Source organism: Scylla paramamosain, chromosome 21 (assembly GCF_035594125.1).
Source record: "Scylla paramamosain isolate STU-SP2022 chromosome 21, ASM3559412v1, whole genome shotgun sequence".
NCBI lineage: Eukaryota > Metazoa > Arthropoda > Malacostraca > Decapoda > Portunidae > Scylla > Scylla paramamosain.
This window is the reverse complement of record NC_087171.1, coordinates 9,532,522-9,555,620: the sequence shown is the minus strand read 5'-3', so window position 1 is coordinate 9,555,620 and position 23,099 is coordinate 9,532,522. Positions and strand designations below refer to the sequence as shown.

Here is a 23,099-nt window from a genome sequence, read left to right as displayed (position 1 = left end):
ACAAAATATAAATATCTAAAGAATTTGAAACGAAGAACCCCATGAAAACGTGGGTACAAAAAATCCAGTGGTTAGCTCTTCGAAACATGCAGAAGTAATCATGTTTACAGAGCTTTTTACCCTTTAATAAGGGGCAGTAAATTTATTTGGTGCTTAACATATTTGGAATTTGTAATCTTCCTTTAAAAAAGTGGCCTTTTATTCACATTTTCCAGTTTACTTCCACATACACATCTTTTTTCTTGACCTTGGCACATTTTCCTGTTAACTTGTATTATGTCCAGAAGTGTATACATATAGGAAAAAGAGATGCAACTGTTAAAGGTATACTTGGAAACTAATACATAAAGAATCTCGGTTATAAAGCTAAATTTACACACTCAAGGTTATGACAAATATTACATCATTACTTCTGTTTAACTTTAAAATTTTATTCTGGGTTTACAAAAGACTGGTTTCTTATTTTCAGATAAAAACTTAAATGATTACAACATAAAAACCAAAATCAAATATTAGGAAGAAGACAATTATTCTCAAAACAAATGTACATCAGTGATAGTTGAAGGGAATGTCTGTTAGTTCTTTGTAGTGTGAGGTCAGACATTGCTGTGGTCTCTTTGAGACTTACAAGGGATAAAATGTAGCCACCCAAAGACACCAGTCATACAGGCACTGTCTCAAACACTGTTTTAACACCCTAAATATTCAACCAATTATACATATATTCTAGTGGAATATAGTACAGTATGTTTATTTTTTATTTATTTATTATTTTTTTTCATGCTAGCTTAGGTTTCTGAAAAAGCTTGAATAATGCTACAGCTGCATAAAAAGAGCATGACAACAATAAAGTTTATCAAACACAGACTTTCTGTAAATGAATACAAAGTCAACTTCACAATTAACTTCTTACTCAGTTTATAAAATGGTCCTTAACTGACACCTTTCTGATATTTGTTAGCATTACCACATATGGTAAGCAATGTGCACTGTTAAGATTTAATGGAATTTGTGGTCTCAACCTTGATCTTAATTTCTTGACATTTTAGAACAGAAATTCATATTACTTTCTGCTGGGCACTTGGGAAGCAAGTCTGATGAGCACATCATGATACACAATTGAACATTATAGCACCAAGTGCTGGCAAAGAAATCAAGGCCACAGATGACTGATGAAAGTCATGCTGCTCTGAGCCACAATATGCCTCCAAGGAGGATATGTACCATTTTAAATACACAATGTAACCATACATATGATATGTACACACACATGTAGACATTTCTTAAGATAAAAATGGGGTTATAAGCTTCCTTCATCCTTTACAAATAAAAGTTCATATTTTTTTCACCCTAAAGTATGACACCAATTTTTGACTATGATAGAATCATAGTTTTGTGTGGAGAAATGGTACTCGATTTTTAATTTCAAAATTAATGATGCAAGAGGAGAGCTGCAACAATGAAAATTTTGTCATTTATGAGGCATTGAAGGTTTTGGACTAGTTTCAATCAAAGATGGAGGCACAGTAGCAAGCACTTAGATATCTGAAAGATCCTGGGTTTGAATCCGAGACCAGGGAAAGAAATTTATTGCCCACGTTCACCTCAATTAATAGGATATGTAAAATGAGAAGTTGTGACCTTCCTTCCCAGCAGGAGCAGAAGATTGCCAGTCCTGTCTTCCTGAGACTGCTAGCCTCAAGAAACCAGAAGTGGTTCACCCTTTACCTAACATGAATGGTTAACAAGGCAAGGGAAAAAAAAACTTACACGGCACTTTTTAAATTTAGAACTTCAACTCACTTTACATTTATGTATAAATGTTGATTTCATGCTTTCTCAGCTAATCTGGAAGAACCACTCATGTACAGTACAAATTCATAATATTTTTCATTGTTAATTAAGTGGTATTCCTAGATTTGGTGTATCTATAAGTGATGATTTCATCACTTATAGATGTTTTCTGCTACATTGTATGACTGTGTGGGGTGTCTTTTTCTTGGTTATCCACTTTTGCAAGGGATGTCAGCTTAGTGTATAGGTAGATTTCAGTGACTAATAAAGTCCTTATATTCTCTCTCTCTCTCTCTCTCTCTCTCTCTCTCTCTCTCTCTCTCTCTCTCTCTCTCTCTCTCTCTCTCTCTCTCTCTCCAGTCATTCTAATCAACATCCAAATCTACACTCTCATTATGATCACAAATTAAACTAAAAAGCTAAAAGATATACCTCCAATATAATGTAACTATGTTTAAAGTAAAATTTAATCTTTTTGTTGACCCACATTTTAAAATATTGCTGATACTTATTTGCATTCCTCTGAATAAGTTTAATAAAAAAAAAAATGGTAAGATTTTAATCAGAAAAAAATGCACTGGAGTGATCTCCAAGTATATACCTCATGGCTTACAGTATTGCCAACTACTACCCAGCATCATTACCAAACTACTGTTTGATCAAATTTATAGAAGTACATATGCAAAACTGCCTGAAAATCAGCATCAGGTCTCCTGTATGCCTTTCTCACTGTATACTGTTTTCTTAATTAAATTTCCAGCCACAGTCAACATACAAATGCTTTCCACAGTGGCCTTCATAATGGAAAACAATACACAGCTAAGACAAAAGGCATGCAGGAAACAAAATTTACATGTATTTGTTGTACTCTGGACCTTCTTGACTGTTCATAAAAATGCTGGGAACAGCTCCAATCCAATTTTCATGAAGATCCCGAATCTTCATATCAAACTGTTATCCAACATGGCCAGACATCACAGATACTGCAGATGAACTATATCCAGGCTGAAAGCAAAGAAAATCATAGATATAATAAGCTTTAAATTCATATTGAAAAAATATATATAAACAAATAAAAATAAATAAATAAATAAATGAATTCCAGAGGAATTAGTCCCAAAATGTGCTTATTTTCATTTAACTGATTCGTGGTCAACCATGTCATTTGATATTTTATGAAATATTCTTTTCCATAACAATAAAATGGCTCTAGCTGTTTAAATTATATTATCTTTTCTCAAGTGATGGCTATATGAGCGGCAGTTTTAGATGATGAGCAAATCCTGTCCTCTCTACTTCATCTAAACAAGCATGATGTACATATATTAAAGAGAAAGTGTAAGTAAAAATAAAAAGGTGTGTATCATTTTTCATTTACTTTCTCTTTTGTATGTGTACAATATTATAATGTATTGTAAATAGTCAAAGGGCAGAGGATAGGGAGGAACAAGCCCTGAATCATCTGAGGCAGTATTTCCAGGAAAGGGCTGAGCAAAGTATACGGCTTTAAAGATAGATGAGATGGCAATGGTGCCATCAGGCTGAAATAAACAAGGGTAAGATGAAGGTAGAGATTTTTGCAACAACATGCCAGAAGTCATGAAGGGAGTTATATTTAGAAAGATTCAGTAATTTTCATTAGAAAGATCCAGAAAGTTTCACTCAAACATTAAATTACAGTAACTGACTCATTTCTTATTAAAAGTGGATTATTGCCACAACCATCACTATAGGTGTAGTTTACTTCATAAAAAAAATAAATAATAATAATGCTTATTATATATTTGTTAGGTGTATTCAAAATTTTTGACACTGAATTCATTATCTTATTCAGTTTTTATAAAGAATAATGCAAAGCTGTTCAAAGCACTGTTAACCATTAAAAATGTAGTGATTATTTCAAATGCTGATGCCATAATAGATAGTACCAGTCAAGTATTAGTCATCAGGTACATTATTGTTTAGATTTGGTCAAGTGAATGGGATGAAACACATGATATTAGCAAAACTATTTCTCTAATGCTTTTACAACCATCTTCCTCAGAGTACAGACACAGGGGAGGGATGACAGCTTTTATTCACTTCAGGGGATTAGAATGTAGGTCCGTCTGGGAAAATTGTCTGGTGACTGGTCTGGATGTTGCACATCACTTATCCTCCCCACTCATCTGGAGGTCTCCCTAGATCAGAACATGCCAAGTTGCAAGACCATGCTGCTCTGATGATGATTGTAGTGCTGGCCAGGTTCATGAATCCTTCTCTGTGGTTGTTCAACCTCTCCGTCACTATGTATGCAGTTTCTACTGTTCTTTGCCTCTTTTCCAGTCCTGTGTGTAGGGCTTCCATGCCTGTCCAGTGTGGAAGGTGTCCATGGTTATCTGTGTGGAGAACCAGAGACTTGTCCTGGCAAAGGTCATTTCTATGTTCACGAACTCTTTAATATTCCACGGCCTGTTTCACCGATGTATGCTATTGTGCAGCCATAACAGAGAATGTTATAAACGATACTGTCTTCATTGAGTACATGTTATTTTGTTTTATTATATCATCTATCTTTGGATGCATATGCCATTTTTTATATCTTGCCAAAAAATGTGGCAAGTCTCCATTTTCTAAGAGCAAGGCACTATTAAATAGTTAAATTAATTTTTATTTTTGATTTGGGCATTATTTGTTCTTTCAAAATGGCCTCCCTTTTGAGAAACATTTTTGAGAAAACAAATAATGCCCGAATCAAATATAAAGATGAAAGTAACTATTTAACAGTGCCTTACTCTAAGAAAATGGAGACCGTCACCACATTTTTAGGTAAAATAGGCATAAAAGTGGTATATGTATCCAGAAAAAAGATAGGTGATATGATAGAACAAAAAAAGAACACATACTCAACAAAAGTAGTGGTTTATATTTATAAAATGGAGACTAGTTTATAAAAATTTTGTTCTGGCTGTACAACAGTGTACCTTGGTGAAATAGGCAGTGGAATACTAGAGAGTTCATGAACATAAAAATGACCTTCACCACCACAAGACACAACACTCTGGCTCTTCTAGACTGGACAGGCATTGGAATCCTACACACGACTGGAAAAAAGACAAAGAACAGCAGAAGCTGCATACATCGTGACAGAGGTGAACAACCACACAAGGATTCATGAACCTCGCCAGCACTACAAGCATCCTATCAAGGGACACTTACAGATGAACCAGGAGGATAACTGACATGATGCACCAACCAATCAGCAGATGACTTCCCAAGACAGACCTACACTCTGATCCGGTGGAAGTGAATATAAGCTGTCACACCTCTCCCCTTTCCTTGTATCTGAGGAAGACAGCTGTCAAAACATTACAGAAATAAAGTTCTTCTATATCCTGTGTTTCATCACTATCACAATCCCACTCACTGTAGTTTATGTAAATCTCTAATTATGGTGCATTACCTTTGAGCATTAAGATGTACTCGGCACCAGGCAAAGAATGCACCATGCTTTGAATATCACAAAATAGCAAAGTAGTATGATATTTCACTCAACAGATAGCACAGCTCTGCACTTTTAAAGTTAGAAAATGTGATGTTTCACTTACATGGTGTAGGATTCAAAATCCATTTGTGCAAAGTTTTGTGTAGTTGTAAGACCGGGAAAGGTGCCTGGCTGTGTAGTGGTTGTGAACTATGACAGTACTTTTTTCCTCACTAAATATCACAAAATAGGCTGACATTTCTTCATTCAACAGATGGTACAACACTACACTTGTAATGTTTGCAAACAAGAGCACAATTACAAAAGGTTTAATGTTCAAAATCAACTTGCAGGGTAGTTTTCAGCGAACAAGACTGCAATTAAGTCTAGCCTCATTATTTAATTTTGTTCAGTAAAGCATATCAAACTTGCACTTGTGACAATCATTAATCCTTCAATACGAGAATGCCTCCATAGGCATCATGAAACACATGTGGAATATACAATGATGTCTACATAGGTGTCATTATTGGATTCTATTTTAGTTGTTGAGCAATCCCATATTCTGTTTTGACTTGTCTTGACAGACTCTGTCCTTGAGGTTCTATTACTCCTCCCACCTTCCCTGTTCCCATCAGCCATGTACTTGTCTTGACAGACTCTGTATATGTCCTTGAGATTCTGTTGTTCCTCCCCCCTTCCCTGTCATGTAAATAAGCTACCCCATGCCCCATCCTCTATCCAGAATGAGGAAGTCTCATTGGTAGAGCCTTGCATCATAGTTTCCTCCATTATGGCCAATCCCTTATCTTCTATATTCCCCTCTCCTTCTCTTGACCCTACTATACCCCTCCACCAGGGAGGGGAGACTGTTAGAGGGGTTATACAGTTTCCCCCTTCTCTGGTTCATTCCTTGTCCTTTTACCCTCCTCTCCCTCCCTACATTCTCTCTCTCTCTCTCTCTCTCTCTCTCTCTCTCTCTCTCTCTCTCTCTCTCTCTCTCTCTCTCTCTCTCTCTCATGTGTTTGTATGTGTGTGCATGTGTATGTGCGCGCTGATGTGGGTGGGAAGGTCGTCCTGTGACAATTACTGATGAATGAAGGTAGTGGATGCATATCAATTTTTTTTTGTGTATGTATGTATGTATGTATATATATATATATATATATATATATATATATATATATATATATATATATATATATATATATATATATATATATGAGAGAGAGAGAGAGAGAGAGAGAGAGAGAGAGAGAGAGAGAGAGAGAGAGAGAGAGAGAGAGAGAGAGAGAGAGAGAGAAATAGTATTAGAAATTAGATAAGTTACCGCTTGCAGGCCTATGCTGTATATGAGCAACGCATGTTTTTTAAGTATCTGAAGCAAATTAGTTAAGTGCAATCAATTATTGTAAATTAAAAAATTGTGCCCCTAAGCACCTCACTCCTTGTATTTGTATCAATTGTAGCAAACCAATGAACCCAGTCAAGTCCTCAGTTACTAATGTGAAGATGTACGTCCTCAGTTACTAATGTGAAGATGTACACATGAGTCACCACATCTCTTGCAATACATGAATGAAGTGCTTGAGATTTGGCAGTGGAGAAAGGAATGCAGTAATGATAATTCATATGCACTGATGAATTCCTTATTCATTACTAAATTCCAAGCATTTAATAGTTATTCCAAATGTAATACAGGATCCTCTCCCTTTCCTACTGAATGAAATGAAGTGCCAATGAGGCCCAACAAGATGGAAGGGAGGGTGTGCACGTGCCAGCCTAATGCAGTTTAGCCTCAAGGAGTGAGTTACTATGGTCTGATCATTTTGAATTGAGCATCTAGGCATTGTCCTCTTTGGGGATTTCCCAGCCTGTGGTGGTGGTGCCACACTTATACCAAGACACACCTCATGTCAAGTATTTTCTACCTCAAAATTGAATGGTGTTGTAACATGTATATACACTGTGATGCTCTAAAAAAGGCAAGTTAGTGTACTATATGTTTTTTATGATACTTGCATTGCTTTTTTTTTGTAAACACCACAATACTTGGCAATGTTTCCTCCAGGTGTTGTCACGTCTCCATGGGTGACCGAGGGAAGTCACACGGTCAGAGTGACAGTGTTAATCCAGTCATTTCCTCTTGCCCCACCAACCAGGATGGAAACTACCTCTCCCACTCTCTCCCATCACCTCGACAGCCAAGAAAAGAGCTTACTTATTCAGCAAATAAGTATTTTTTGGAAGAAAAGGCTAATAGGGGGTAATTACTTGATCCCTCAAGAACTGTTGCTCAGACAAAGAAAGATACCAAAGTGCCTTGAGGTTATTAGCAACATACAGACTCTAATCTGATAATTGCCCAATACAAGGTTTGGCAGTGCTGCAAGCCGGGGAATCCCCAGAAAGGACAATGCCTAAATGCTCAATTCAAAATGGTCAGACCATTGTGCAGTATTGTGGTCTAATGAGTTAATAATATCTTGATATTTTGTGATAATTAAAAAGGGACATCATAAGCACTGTTCTCATCCTTGTTTACAGCTGTTGTCTGGCTAGGAACTCATCTCCAATGTGATGTCTCTCCCTGCTTGTCACACACCTGCTTGTGCAAAGCTTTCCATGAATGGCCCTTAGGAGCCCTATACTTTACATTCTGTGTTCTAAGAGTAGTGCTATGCACTAATGAGTGAAACACATTCCTCCTAAAATGGTGTACTATCAGGACCCGTATACATAAACAATTTTTAACAGTCTAAAGGTGCTTTTAGTGACCAGTTTTACTTTAACTGGTAAACATTCCTTAAAAGTCTTTTAATACATAATCACTTTTTGTAGCTAGGGATGATGAGGGGTACTCCTAAGAGCCTAAAATTGCTTTTGGGCATCAGGATGACAGCCCAGCACCTCAATTTTTGGCAAAGGAGAGGCATCCTACAAAAGAGTATAGTGAAGCTCAGCTGATTGAGAGAGTTCTGCTTGTTCTTGGTGACATTCTATAATGTGATAGAACTTGTGAAGAATGCACTAGGGAGTTGCACTGTAGTGAGTAAGGTTAAAGCCCATAAGTTTGCTACAATGCAGCCAACCATCAGCCAAAACCCTTCAGGTTCATCCACTACACGGCATCTTCAGATCTCTCTCTCTCTCTGATGGATATTAAGAGACAAATAAGTTACATAAGCTGCAGAATTCCCCATTGTCACACAAAAGAATTACAACATTCAGAGATTAAGAAGCAATAAAAGAATTACTGCACCCATAGATTAAGAGGCAGAATATGTAAATAAGGCATGAAATAAAGCTGTGGAATGCAATTGTAGCTCATGACACAAAAATTCATTTTAAAATTATTTTGACGTGTGTGTGTGTGTGTGTGTGTGTGTGTGTGTGTGTGTGTGTGTGTGTGTGTGTGTGTGTGTGTGTGTGTGTGTGTGTGTGTGTGTGTGCTTGCGCGTGCGCATGCGTGCAAGTGCATGCATGTGTGTGTGTCAAACTAACTTAACCTATCACCACATAGTCCAAGTAACTGGAATTTAACTTATCTTTCCGCATTCAACTTAAATTGTACTTACTCTCTTGCTGAGAGTAAGTACAATTTACCAAGTTACTGGAATTTAACTTATCTTTCTGCATTCAACTTAAATTGTACCTACTCTCTTGCTGAGAGTAAGTACAATTTAACAAATCCTTCTCAATTCAACCCAACTTAACAAACCAAGTCATCTCACAGCTGCTTGTAGAGAGCTTGTGGAATTTAATAAAGGTAATTGTCTTCAGTCTAACTCAACCATCCCCACAGCTGCTTGCAGAGATAAGCAGAAACTAATATGTCATTCAATTAGCCTGACAGAGCTGCCTCTCTCTTTCCTTGGCTTAGCTAAGCCGCCCCCACCATTGTTGTGTTGACATCCCCAGTGCGGGTTTGAGTCCGAACTCGCCTCATGTACTTAATTAAACTCATAAAATATGTCAATACTCCGGTTCTTTTTTATAAAAAAAAAAGTGATATATAATTTAACAATAAATACTTCTGTATATTGTTTTGACACTGAAGTGCAAAAACATAATGGTTTTAGGGTCTTTCTTAAGCGCTAAACATAGCTCGTACAGTGAGATTACATTTTACTTTTACTCCAACCTAAAAGTGACAAAACTTTTATAGTTTCTTGTATACACTTTTGGCATTTACTTTTAGCTGGGAGTAAATTTAAGTCTTTTAGGGATTTTTATGTACACGTTCCCAGGTGCTGAATGAACGATGTAGTGCTAAAGGAAGGTAATGCGTCTCAAGCAGAGGTTGAAATTGTCCACAGTAAAATATTTAGATACTTTACATTATGCTGTAACTTATAGTGCAAATAATGACTGATGCTTGGTTATTTAATCAAAATTCAAGATGCTTAGCTGACCTAGAAGCCACGTCCCTTGCCTCCAGGGTTGGAAAAACCATTTTTTTTCTTAACCCAACCCAGATTTTGGGGGGATTTCATTGTTTTGTTTTGGAGTTTTGTTTATTTTTTGTTTATCCCTCAAATATATATATATATATATATATATATATATATATATATATATATATATATATATATATATATATATATATATATATATAAATTCAGTTTAAATAAACAATTAAAAAGTAATCAAGAGTGAAACAAAAGTTGTTTTTTTCTCCCCTCTCCATGTAGGAGGGCCACTGGCCAAGAGCAACAAAAATGCACTGTATTTCCCGCCATGTACGATGCACCCTTAATTTGGCAGTTGATATTTAGTAAAAATAAAATAAGCCCAACTTGTAGGCTACTAGAAATGGTGTAACAAAACCTCTTTTCTGTAGCCATCATAACAGGGTACCAGTAATATGAAATTTATGTAGAAATCTGAAAAAAAATTGCCATGCTAGTTGCAGCTCAAACCAACACAGAAAAGCAGAAAATATCATAACAGTTTATCAGTGATCATAACTGTTGCTAAATAATTATGACTATGATACTATGTTACGTTATTTTCTGCCTTAAAGTGTGTTCAAGATGTTCCACTACTGGCTGAAGAGTTAGTGCTCCTACCTCGAGCAGTTGTCGACTTGAAATGGTAAACAAAACACTCCCTGCACATGTTAACCTAAGGTTATGTGTGCAGCCATGTTTTGTGGTAAATGCACAAAGTGTTACCTGCTAATGCCACTTTCTTCATACAAACTGTGGCTATGACTTCATAAAAGTTATTCATTACCCTAATAAATTTACCATGAATTTTACTCACACAAGGTAAGGCCATTAAGTGATGTGCTTCAGAGTTACAGCAACCAGCTTTTTATGTTTTAGCATTATTTTGGTTTGTAATCATTATCTAGTAATTTTTAGCACTATTTCAATTTGTAAGCATTATCTAATAATATATAAACATATATATTTCATTCTGGGATCAAACAGTGGTATTTAGGTGTTACTCTAGTACCGGTAATCATTACCCATAGGCCAACCCAAACCTGACCATCAGAGTATATGACACTGGGTGATTTTTGGAACATTTTTTTTTTTTTTGTGGGGAGAGAAATGCATCTTATATGGCAGGAAATACAGTATAAAAAAATAAATAGGTAATAATAATAATGAGGCCCACTGAGGTGCTGGTCCATGAGTTTAATCAAAAGCAGTCATCAAAAATTAAAGGATAAGTGTCTTGAAACCTCCCTCTTGAAAGAGTTCAAGTCATAGGAAGGGAGAAATACAGAAACAGGAAGGGACTAACAGAGTTTACCAGAGAAAGGGATGAGTGATTGAGAATACTGGTCAACGCTTGCATTAGAGGGGTGAATAATAGAGGATGAGAAAAAGAATAAAGTCTTGTGCAGCGAGGCTGCAGGAGGGGAGGCAAGCATTTAGCAAGATCAGAAAAACAGCATGAAAATTGTGATAGAAGATAGCAAGAAATGCAACATTGCAGTGATGAGAAAGGCTGAAGACAGTAAGTTAGGGTGCATCCACACGGTCAAACACTGTCTATCGAACACCCAGCATTACCAGATAGTAACATGAATATGATAGGAGTGCTGACAACATCAGAAGTGAGTACTAAGTGAATGTAACAGACACTGCCCACTTTTGTAGTTTCAGAACCTTGGATGCTGCTCTCCCTCATACAAGTGTCCTGCTTCGTTATAAAAAGATTTACTTTCCCCAGTATATAAATCAAAGATGGTGTACAGGTCCATTCACATATAGTTTCTAAAGTCAGATTCATAACCAATTAGCAGTTCATGTAAAATGGTTGCATGGCTTCTTTCACTTTGTCTTTGTGATGCAGTCCCTGCATCATTCCTTTCTCACCTCCTTGTCCTCCTCACACAGTGCAACATGTCATGCTGCCTATTGCAATTTTTTTTTTTTTTTATCTTATTGTGCACCATGGTTATGATGTACTGCACTAGACACTGGTAACAACCACCTGTCTCCCAAGCCCACACTAACACTGAAATAATTATATACATTATATATATTAAATATATATATCTTTAGAAAGACAGGAAATTAAAGCAATAAGACAATAGCTTAAGGGATTAGAATAGTCATCCTTTTTTAGGAACAGGCTGAATTAAGGCAAACTTCCAGCAAGAAGGAAAGGTAGATGTTGACTGACAGACAGTTGGAAGAGTCTGATTAGGCAAGATGCAAGCATGGAGGCACAGTTTTGGAGAACAATAGGAGGAACCCCATCAGGTCTATAAGCCCTCCGAAGGTTAAGGCCAATGAAGGCAATGAAAACATTACTGTACAGGTTCTTAATGGGTAGCATGAAGTAGTTGGAGGGTGGAGGAGTGGGGAACAAGCCCTGGATCATCCAAGGCAGAGTTTTTAGCAAAGGTTTGAGTGAAGAGTTCAACTCTAGAAATAGATGAGATGGCAGTGATACCATCAGCTTGAAATAAAGGAGGGAAAGATGAAGAAGCAAAGTTATTGGAGATGTTTTTGCCTAGGTGCCAAAAGTCATGAGGAGAGTTAGATCTTGAAAGATCTTGACACTTTCTATTAATGAAAAAACAGACACTTGTTTAGGTCATGCTGATGCAGGTTGGTCCAGTTGAACAAAGCCTGTGTTAACTTGTACTGTACAGGAAATGAATGGATCAAGCTTGACTAATTTTAATTTTTTTATGTATATGTTCATATGTAAACCTTATTAATCAATATGACAGAGCTAAATTTTGATATGTAATTATTTTTTTTTTTTTTTAACCACAGCCCTGCTTGCCTCCTCTCTCTGGTCATTCCCTTTCAAGTAGGGCACCTGATTGCTGCATTCAGTTTTTAATTAAACTGAATTATATTTAATTGTTTAATCATCAGTTAGTCTTGCCCAGAGTCAATTTTGAAATATATCAATTGGAAAAACAGTGTTGTTATCAAAGCATTAACTCTTACAAGTGAAAGTTGTGGAAGCTGATATGAGTGCAGCCATCAGTTGCCCTGCTGAAAGAGAGATCAGGGCCATGGCTTCTAGACCAGCTTAACTAAGGAACTATAATTCTGTCAGGCCCTGATGTGAAGGGACTTGAACACCTGACTCCATCGGTTTGTCTAGCATTAATGAGCCCCATAAAAATAAGGCCATTAAAGGTCTATCTTTTTCAGATGTATGGTCTATTAAATGGTTTTACTGAATCTGAGTATGCTCTGTGTGTGTAAATTCAATAATAGTGTTAATCAAAAGATTCAGTGCCTTGGTGAATGGGCCACGACATATGGAAACACCATGTCCGCATATTCCACATTACTACATGTGGCATTCCCAGCAGTGTTTTTCTCTGAAACTTATGCAATACAATCTAAGCAAGTTCACTGTCATTATCTCAGCAAGAAACCGTGTGTGACTGGCAATCAGCTGATTTGTTCCTAGCCTCACTCCTTCCCACTCCCTGCCTAGGCAGTCATGGTGTCATGTAGCCTATTGTTTTATTTGTTGTTAATTGCAGCCATACTATCTTTGCATAATGTTTAGTAAATCACCTGTCCATAAATACCACTCATCTCCTTATGGGATACTGTAAAGCTCCAAAACTTGTAGAAATCATGTCTGAATAATTCATGATTTTATCAATGGACATCCATGTCAACAAACTTCTGCCATGGATACCTGCCCAGCCTGGCTGTTGTGTCTGTTGTCCACCCACACTTGAATTTCATACCACTGCTAAACAAAGCCTCAAACTACATACATACATAGAAAATTTTTTACTTATAACATCTGTTATGTTATGCCCTGTATTGTTGGTGATTTTGACTATAGGCCATACTAAAACAATCAAAGCCACTACACTCAGGTGTAACTGCATTATTTCTAGCAGGCTCACTAATAGAACTAGCCTTAGTGAAAGCCAGCTAACAACTAACAAGGTGGCTACCTCTAGGAAGGAGTACTGAGGCTGCTATGACATTATCAAGCTGGAGGTTTCCTAAAAGATATAATGAACAAAATTTGCCATAATGTCTCACTAGTTTTACTAAAGCACCAAGTCTTTTTGCTAAGCAATGTTAAAAAGATTGCCTCTTCTTTGTAGTTACTGTCCTGTCTACATTTATAAAATAAAAATTTATAATAACCCTAGTGATTATGGAACTTGCACTATACATAAAATAGTTATTGAATTTGCCATTAATTTATCTTAGTGGCAGATGAAGCTTAATTACCAACCTTAAGGTTAGATACTTTCACTCCATGTGTTTGAGTTTTGATTGAAGCGTACGTGGTTGTCAATAATCTGAAAGAGCTCTGGTGGCTGAGGTATACGGCCTGTTTCCAGCTTTGACCAAACAGGAACATCTGAAAATATACTCTTCTTTACACACTGCCAGTCCTAACTTTATCAGTTTAAATAAATTAAAATAAAAGTATTCTGTAAAGGACTAAAAGTAATAGGTTCAAGGTTGGTAGTTGATTTAGAGAGAAAACTGATTCACAATACTGGTAGATGACAAAAATAAACGATCACATTATTAGAGCCAAATTAGTAAGGAACTTTAAATGATCACATAAATTTATGGACATGGATGATAGGTGAATATAGTATACGTTTCACAGAAGGACTACCACTGTAGGTCTATTTGCTTCTTGCAGCTTCCCTTATGTTCTTATCCAATAAAATAATGTTATAAAAACTTACCATTAAAGGAGATCTCAAATGCACCTGTAGAAATGAGCTGACCCTCAATGGCATTACAGAGAAAGAAGACCATCATACAAGCATAGATTTTGTTGTTCACAAACCACGTCCACCAGGATGGAGTTTCCTGCCCAAGCCACTCCCACATGTTGATCCCGGCAATTATCATTACTATGAAGAGGAGTTTGGCAGCTCCCTGGGAAATAAGATTGGATTTATTAATTCTTCAGCTCACATTTCTTGCCCTTCTACTTGAATACCAAACTATTCTATAAAACAACACTGCCAAACTACTTTAGAGAATAACTGAGCAAAATATACTCAATCTAGTATACATGGGTTTTTTCTTTTTCTTTTTTTCTTTTCCTTGCTTTATTTACCTTGCACAGCATGTAGACTATTTCTGGTTTATAGAGAAGGCACTTAATTCACATTCAACACAAACACACATATGAAACATTTAAAATCAGCACACACACACACCTAGGATTTCTAGTCTTCTGCTTCTGTTAGGGTAACTACATGACAGATAAACCACAAAATTTAAACATGGAACCTCTCACTTAAGCCATAGAAACTAACCACTGTAACACCAAGCCACATTAAAACTGTAGACCTTTTATGTAAATGAATGATCTAAGAAATAATTTGTGCAACTTGGTAAGTGATCAATATACCTATATATTCTTGACCACAAGTTCATTAACCACTGCAGTAGTACTCCCAGTTTCATACATTTCAAAATAAATCTGCAGGTGTGTACATTATATACATATGGTTGGATGTAAATTTCTGGATTATGAAAACTATGCTATTTTCTCAAAATTAGACCTAATTTCTCATAAAACTGAGGACTTCTGTGCCTATGTACAAGCAGCACTAAAGAAAAAACTACTCCTTACTATTATTTGATTACCTCTTGAGCACCACAGAGTGTAGTCTTGTTTAAGGGGAGCATATGATTTATTTTGAAAATCATTATTACTGACTGTATTGAGATAAAAATGTAATTGAAAGTCAAGGTAAATACATACCATATTTCAGAAATAATCAGTACAAATAATCAACTACTGCACACATCCTATAACATGAAGAGGATGGCCAGCCTGCCCACTACTGTCTGCCTCATATAGCAAGTCTGGCTTTCCCTTCCACCACCTCACCTGATTTGATAGTATAAAAACCCATAGTATTTTCCATTAGCCATTTTTTCTGCACTACATGAACAAGTTACTTCGATGCAGGGTTGGAATAAAAATGATAAAAATAAATAAATTAATTTGATTTAAATAAGATTTTTTATTTAAATATATTTATATTTAAATGATTTTTTGGCATTAATCATTGTTTGTTTGCACTGATTATTTGTTTCAGTCTTATGAGACCATTTTCTTGTATTAAACTTGGCCAATGTTAAATGAAATCATAGTTTAATACACATTATCCAACATGCATTTTCCACATAAAAATCATAAGTAGGACTAATAGTTTAATCAGATCTGTTATGTTAAAGTAACTAAATTATTTTGCATTAAAAAAAGAATTAAGCTCCCTAAACTTCATAATTATATTTATTGTTATTATAAAAGAAAGAAATGCATTTGAGTATTTTTCTTGTAAGAGATGGCAATGATTCATTGGTGCCTGACTTGCTGCAGGACCAGTACAGGATCAGTACACTCAGTACTGGATAAACAGTCTTGATACTTTTCCTGTACAACTGCTTCACTTCTTCCTACTTCCTTATATATATATATATATATATATATATATATATATATATATATATATATATATATATATATATATATATATATATATATATATATATATATATATATGTTTAAATCAATAGATATTTCACTCTCAATATAACACTTAAGTGATTTTTAATGCAGTATATTTACTTTTGATTTAAATAATGATTTTTTTACTTTCAATATAATACTTAAATGATTTTCAATACTGTGTATTCTTTTTATTTAAATCATGATTTTTTTACTCTCAATATAACACTTAAATTATTTTTAATACAGTATACTTAATTTTGATTTAAATCATGATTTTTTTTACTCTGATTTAAATTGATTTGAATCACTCAATTTAAATAATTTGATTCAAATCAAACCAACCCTGCTTTCATGTGTGTTACTTCCTGCCTCAGAAGATTGTGAGCAAACATAACTTGTGAAAACTTGCAACAGTATCAGTCTCATGTAATTCTGAAGCAGCACTACTCACGAGCATCTGCGCCATCCACATCTTCCAATCTGGTGGAGGGTAGTTGTCCCCCAAGATGGAGATTTCAGGATATTTTTCTCGCAGGATGTTGGCATACTGCTCAAAAACCTTCTTGTAACCTCACGAGTAACTGCAAAAGAGAAGAGATAATTAGGTTATGCAGTTACACAAGTTTTATATCTAACTAATAAAACTAGTAAACTCACTAATAGTATTTTAGTTGTATGAAATGAATGAACTCATGATCATACAAAAATAAAGTTCATTAAAAGTTCATTAATTTATGACTAATTAAAGACTTCCTCATGAACACACTGGAGATGTAAAAGAACAGTAATGACATTGTTACCAAGCACAAGAAAATTGCCCTATAAAGAGATTAAACATTTTAATTTACCCACATTTTTTTAATTAAAAATAAAGAAATAAGGAGACTGGATTATGTGAACACATTATGATGACTGAAGGACGACAGAAAATAATATAAATTTAAGAAATTAAATGTGAAAGAGGTCAACTTCAGTGCCCTGAGGTATAAGGTTTGGCTACCAAGTAAATGTGAGAAAATGAGTCAGTGGGAGCAACATCCAAATGGGAAGATAGTGGTGAGTACATGAGAGGAAAGGGAGACAGGAAAATGGGAAAATAAGATAATGCACAGAGGGGAGGGGACAAAAATCAATGAAGACTTATGTTATGAACATGCTTTTGGAGATGGGTGTAGTTCTTGGGAGTGAGAATGAGATATACGAGGAATCTAGAGCCAGAGGAGCCAGTGCGCCAAAACAGTTTTGAGTTACCAGCCTTTAGTTTCACAAGTGTCATTTTGTCATAAATTGCAGTATGCAAACATGTTACATATCAAAATGATCCTCAAGAATAATACTTTCATATGAAATAAACCAGATAACAGGTGCTTTGAGCTGTGGAGCAACTTAAAGGACCTTCCCCCAGCAGCTGGGGGTTCTAATTTTTAGGCGTGTTGCAGACCTCATACAGAGCCTGCCTGCACATGCCACAACAAGTGTCGCACCACTGTGATGATTGCGACAAGTGACATATTGCTATAAATGACTCAGCGTTTTCAATATACGTGTAGTTTTATCTGCATTCTGATCACACTATTGTGTTCAAGAGGGTTTTTTCCTACTTAATGTAATAACATATTTCAGCATTCAATGATTAACTATTGAAAATAGTGAGCATAAGTATAAAAAAAAAAAATATGCACATTTTTTAACATCTTCACAGTTCAACTCGTTGTAATACCATTTTCTTTTTTGTTTTGTCAAGTTTTAACAATACATTTTGATTCTACAGTCACTGCTGAGTCTGATAGTGTCAACCAAAACTGGCTATCCTGTATATGAAGTGAGTTATGGCATATAATTCATGCATTTTGCATGTTCAATAAGTCAAAACATGCAAAATACAGCAAAACAATGGGTCTGACGAAGAAATGCCATAAAATAAGAAAGATATGCTGTTAAAAGTTACCCACATGGTAGTGTTTCCAAGATTGAAATCGCAATTTTTGTATGTGATAAACACCAAAAGGTGCTCTTGGCCAAATCATCATTGTACTCTGCAGGGGCCAGGTGGAGTGGTGGGTTGTAGAGATGTGTGTTGACAAAAACTGAAGTCCCTTGCTCCACTCAAGGAATAAATAAAAAATAAATAAAAAACAATGAAACCATATAACTTACAAAAATAAAACATAAAACACAATAGGCACATACATAAAAACATAAATGATGTTATAAAGATAAAAGCATACATTAATAGCTAAACTGAAGATAATTGAATTAATTAAATTATGTTGATTATTTTGAGATTTTCAAAAATTTTCACCACCTCTATGTCACACAATGAACTAATTATTCAGTTTATTTGTCATGGGAGGCCAAACTATAAAAATGTTCAAAGATGGTCTGAATCTGGTCCCTACTCATCAAATCATAGCACATTTTTGAGCAAGAATAAGTTGGTCCCATAGCTATGGCATCTTCCCCCAATGATGAAATCTTTGCCACTATCATGCTTTGTTTTTTCTGCACCTTCTTCCAATTCTTCACACACTTCTTCCATTTCTGTGATGGTCTGTTGGGGTCACTTTGCTCCTTCCCACCTGCAGTTTGGAAACCAGAAAAGTGCTTTTTAATGATGAAAGCAACTTCAGATTCATCAGAATATTGCCTGGTAAAGTGAGATGTCCCAAGAACTCCAACTGCTACTTGCCACAGTAGCTGCAAAAGTGAAACTGTGAAACACCCTCCTAGCATAATAGTGTGGGGTGCATTTAGAGGTGATGGGAGCATGGAGGGTTGTATTTCCTAAAGATGAAACAATGACTGGTGAACAATACGTGTAAGTGCTGGAGGATCATAGGCTGTCTATCTTTGAGTTACATGGTTGTAACACATTCATGCAGGATGTTGTTCTATGTCATCAATCCAAAAAGTTATGTAGTGGCTAAAAATCACAAAATTCAGGTTCTTGACTGGTCAGGGAACTTGCCAGACCTCAAGGCCATCAAGAACTGCTGAAGTTACATAAAAATTGCCTTGCAGACAATGACACATCATCGACTCGACATCTTGCCAGTAAAATAAAAAAAATGATGATGCTGTGGTATGGACAAGTTCTTTGTTGTTCAAAACTCTTGCTGAATCAATACCTAAGCATCTCAGATTGGTCATCAAAGTTTAGGGGGAATGCAACAAAGATAAATAAATGCCAGGAACTGAATGATTTCTTATGAACCTTCACAAACTACAAATATAATGAAATGTTCAAGAAAAGCAGGGATATGCAATACTTTCCATGGACACTATATATATATATATATATATATATATATATATATATATATATATATATATATATATATATATATATATATATATATATATCGGTAAATTTGCAGTTTCACCCAATATCCCCAATCTCTACCCACACCCCTCCAACCCCTCCAGCAAGCTTGGGGGTCTGTGGGGAACCGGGGTTTTTTTGGGGGGGCCCACATATGAGTGATATATAGACTTTGAAAATGTAGGGAAATTTCCTTAGAAGTCAAGGAAACTTCCTAAATGCAGCAAACCAAAAACCTATTATAACCAGGGGGCTGTGCCCCCCTTGAAACCCCATCATTAGTATATTCGAACATAACCAGAAAGCTAAGGTAACCTAACCTTACCTAACCTAACCTTACCTATCCTATCCTAACCTTACCTATCCTAACCTAACCTATCCCATCCTATCCTATCCTATCCTAACCTTACCTATCCATGACTGAGAGTCACGCACCTACAGCGTCTGCGCAGCACTGATAACAAACACACAAACACACTCCAGCATTGATAACAAACACACAAACACACTCACTATCCTTTCAATGACTGTGGAAACAGGATCCCAGCTAAAAACTGAGGTAAATCTTTGAAATTCCGTCCCGATCTTATTATTCGTTTGCGACAAGGTAATATGTGGTTAGAAATGCTCCTAGCAGTGTGATCTAGACCGTAAGACACTTCATACTTATGTGCAGTTTATTGGGGGAAACTACAATTATACCTATATATCACATTCATATGAATGAACAATGAAAGAGCAGGTCTCTCTCTCTCTCTTTTGGGGGAAACTACAATTATACCTATATATCACATTCATATGAATGAACAATGAAGGAGCAGGTCTCTCTCTCTCTCTTTTCTCTTCCCCCATCTCTCGCAAAACTGCTGATATGAACAAAGATGTGATGTGGTGCTGGTCAAGATAAGTAAATATTCAATTTCTGAAGTCAAGAGTTGCTACTGGCCTTTCCTGTTATGTTTGGATTTCCTAAATTTTTGACCAGAGAAATCTGATCCCTGTGTATAGGTCAACCCTAAATGCCTAAATATTTAGCCTTCACAACTTGAACCTATATGCAAGAAACTATGGTATAGCCTATATTTGATAAGGTTAGATTAAAAATGGTATATATTTGATAAAGTTAGATTAGATTAGTGGCTTTAAGTGGGTGTCCTCCCAGCCCACATTTCACATATTTTCTTCTCCACACAAATTCCCAATTCCTAACAATCCCCCCAAGCTTCTCTGAGGGGTTGGGGGGTATAGGGACAGGAGGGGGGAGATGGAGTCATTGTTACTTTCTTTCTTAAACAAATTCTAGAAATAGTATTAAAATTACTTACCAGTTCAAATGTTTTTGTTTACTACAGTAACAAATAGATGAAATGGTATTAACTGGGTCAAACAATGATGCAAGAGTTTGTGATAGTCCATTAAATCAACCGACTCAGCTGGTCAAGTTTGCTTTTACCCCAATCACCCATCCCTGGAGCCAGCCCTGGTTGCTTATAAAATAAAATCATGGACAAACAAAATTGTGTGATTCCACTATTAAAACGCAAGTGGAACACTGGTGGTTTAGCTCACTGCAATGGTCAGCCTCTATTAACACACACACACACAAAATCAATTTCCTCCCCACTAAACTTTTCTTTGACAAAAAAAATAAGTGCATAAATCTCAAACGCAAGACGGTAACCTAGTTAAAAATTGTGGTAATTCTTAAGAAATACACCTCCACACATATCTTATTAATCTTTTCCCCTCTCCCCCAACAAGCTTGGGGGCATGTGGGGAATCGGGGGTTTTTTTGGGAGGGGACATAAAAGACCGATAAATGGACTTTGAAAATCTAGGGAAGTTTCCCTAGAATAAAAAAATTTGGGGTAAAATTTAAGTTTTAACCAATATGCCAGAATAATTATATACCTAACCTAACCTAACCTAACCGGGGGGGGAGCTGCGCCCCCCCTGGACCGCCCCCTAAGGTTAATAACCTAACCTATGCTTTTAACCTAACCTAACCTATGCTTATAACCTAACCTAACCAGGGGGGCTACCCCCCCTTGGACCACCCCCTAAGGTTACTAACCTAACCTATGCTTTTAACGTAACCTAACCGGGAGGGCTGCGCCTCCCCTGGACCCCCCCCAAGGTTACTAACCTAACATAACTGGGGGGGGCTGCGCCCCCCCTGGACCCCCCCCCATAGACTTAGGAGCATGCGCAAAAGCACCCTGCATGTAAACCAACGCACGAACGCACGCAGTGTAACTTCAGCATGGACAGGTAAGCAGGACGGATCTCGGGAATACTGGAGAAACTTTAATATTGTATTGTAACCTTAATATCAACGAGCGTTCAGTAAAACCTTTACAGACATGTAGCTATACTACTTACACTTCTTGAAAGCACACCTTATTGAAAATATTCTTGGGTGCGTTGTTCTTAAGATTTTCCAAAATTGCAGTTCCTTTTTTTTTTTTTTAAGTTTCCCATCAAGCAGGCACTGAGTACAGCATGACATGAACACAATACGTAGCCTGCCCCTGTACTAGCTCGAGTAACAACCAGGAAACTATCAGCACTGCAATCACCACTTAACACTAAAAGGTCATCACCTCGTCATAACCCACTAATTAGACCCACTATACGCTACACGCTTCTCACCAAGCACATCCACAGAGCAGCAGGATATGAATACAAGAAATCACCCTATAACTTAAAAGCACATGACTACGTAACAAGCAGTACATGTCATTTCACTACGTCATCATGATAACCACACACACTCACCAGTATAGAAACCTGAGCGTAGGTCCCATCAGATTGTTGAACTTAAGCGTGTGGGACTCCTTAATGCCTCCAGCAGCGGGCACCACAGCAAGGAAGACTAGAGTGAGAATACAGAAGCCTAACCCCGAGCGGACAGTGCCTCCCCAGCCCGCCATGGCGCCTTCGTCTGCTGAGATGGTCACTTCACTGTCTCCCTTGGCCAGTAGGGAGGGGAGGGGGGATCCTGCCTTCTCTCTCTCTTTTCTTCACCCCAACGGGCTCACTAAACCAGTATTAAACTACTCCATTACAAATAAATGAATATTCTTAATACCTTTTTCATATATCTCACCTATTAACTTCCTTTTGCTTATGATGCAATTATTAAAGATCTTGTATAATTAAAAGGAGTTAACTACACTATTTATTACAGGTACATGATCATGATAGGTTTTTTTTTTTTAATATTTTCACTTGTTTTTTTATATTTTCCCTTTATTTCTAATTTGTTGATTAGAACTTTGACAAATCCAAGAGGTTTTTTGACAGGGCCAACAAGGATGTTATTATGGAATTCTTTTATCAGAGGTAGATTTTGATTAGGGTGGATAAGGGACCATTTGCATGACAGAGTAGTACGGATGTGATTCCAGGATGCAGTTTTCTCTGATAACTCTTTGAACGTGGCCCATAATCACTTAAATGTAAATCTAAAGGCATTACTGTGCCACTGCTTTCTTTCAATATTCTTTTCACCTCATTTCACACTTCATAGATAAGCTTCTCTGTAGCAGCCATTAATTTTTC

At 36.4% G+C, this 23,099-nt stretch overlaps 1 protein-coding gene across 1 annotated transcript; it reads right to left on the bottom strand.

Annotated features, from left to right (window-relative positions):
* Window positions 1-406: 406 nt before the first annotated feature.
* On the bottom strand, window positions 407-22,534 carry LOC135110964 (thioredoxin reductase-like selenoprotein T homolog CG3887). The gene is given in 5 exon segments (XM_064023690.1): window positions 407-2,799; window positions 13,955-14,083; window positions 14,424-14,619; window positions 16,665-16,794; window positions 22,314-22,534. Coding segments are annotated over 4 exon segments (603 nt in total). The 5' UTR covers window positions 22,469-22,534; the 3' UTR covers window positions 407-2,799; window positions 13,955-13,961.
* Between the last annotated feature and the right edge of the window lie 565 nt (window positions 22,535-23,099).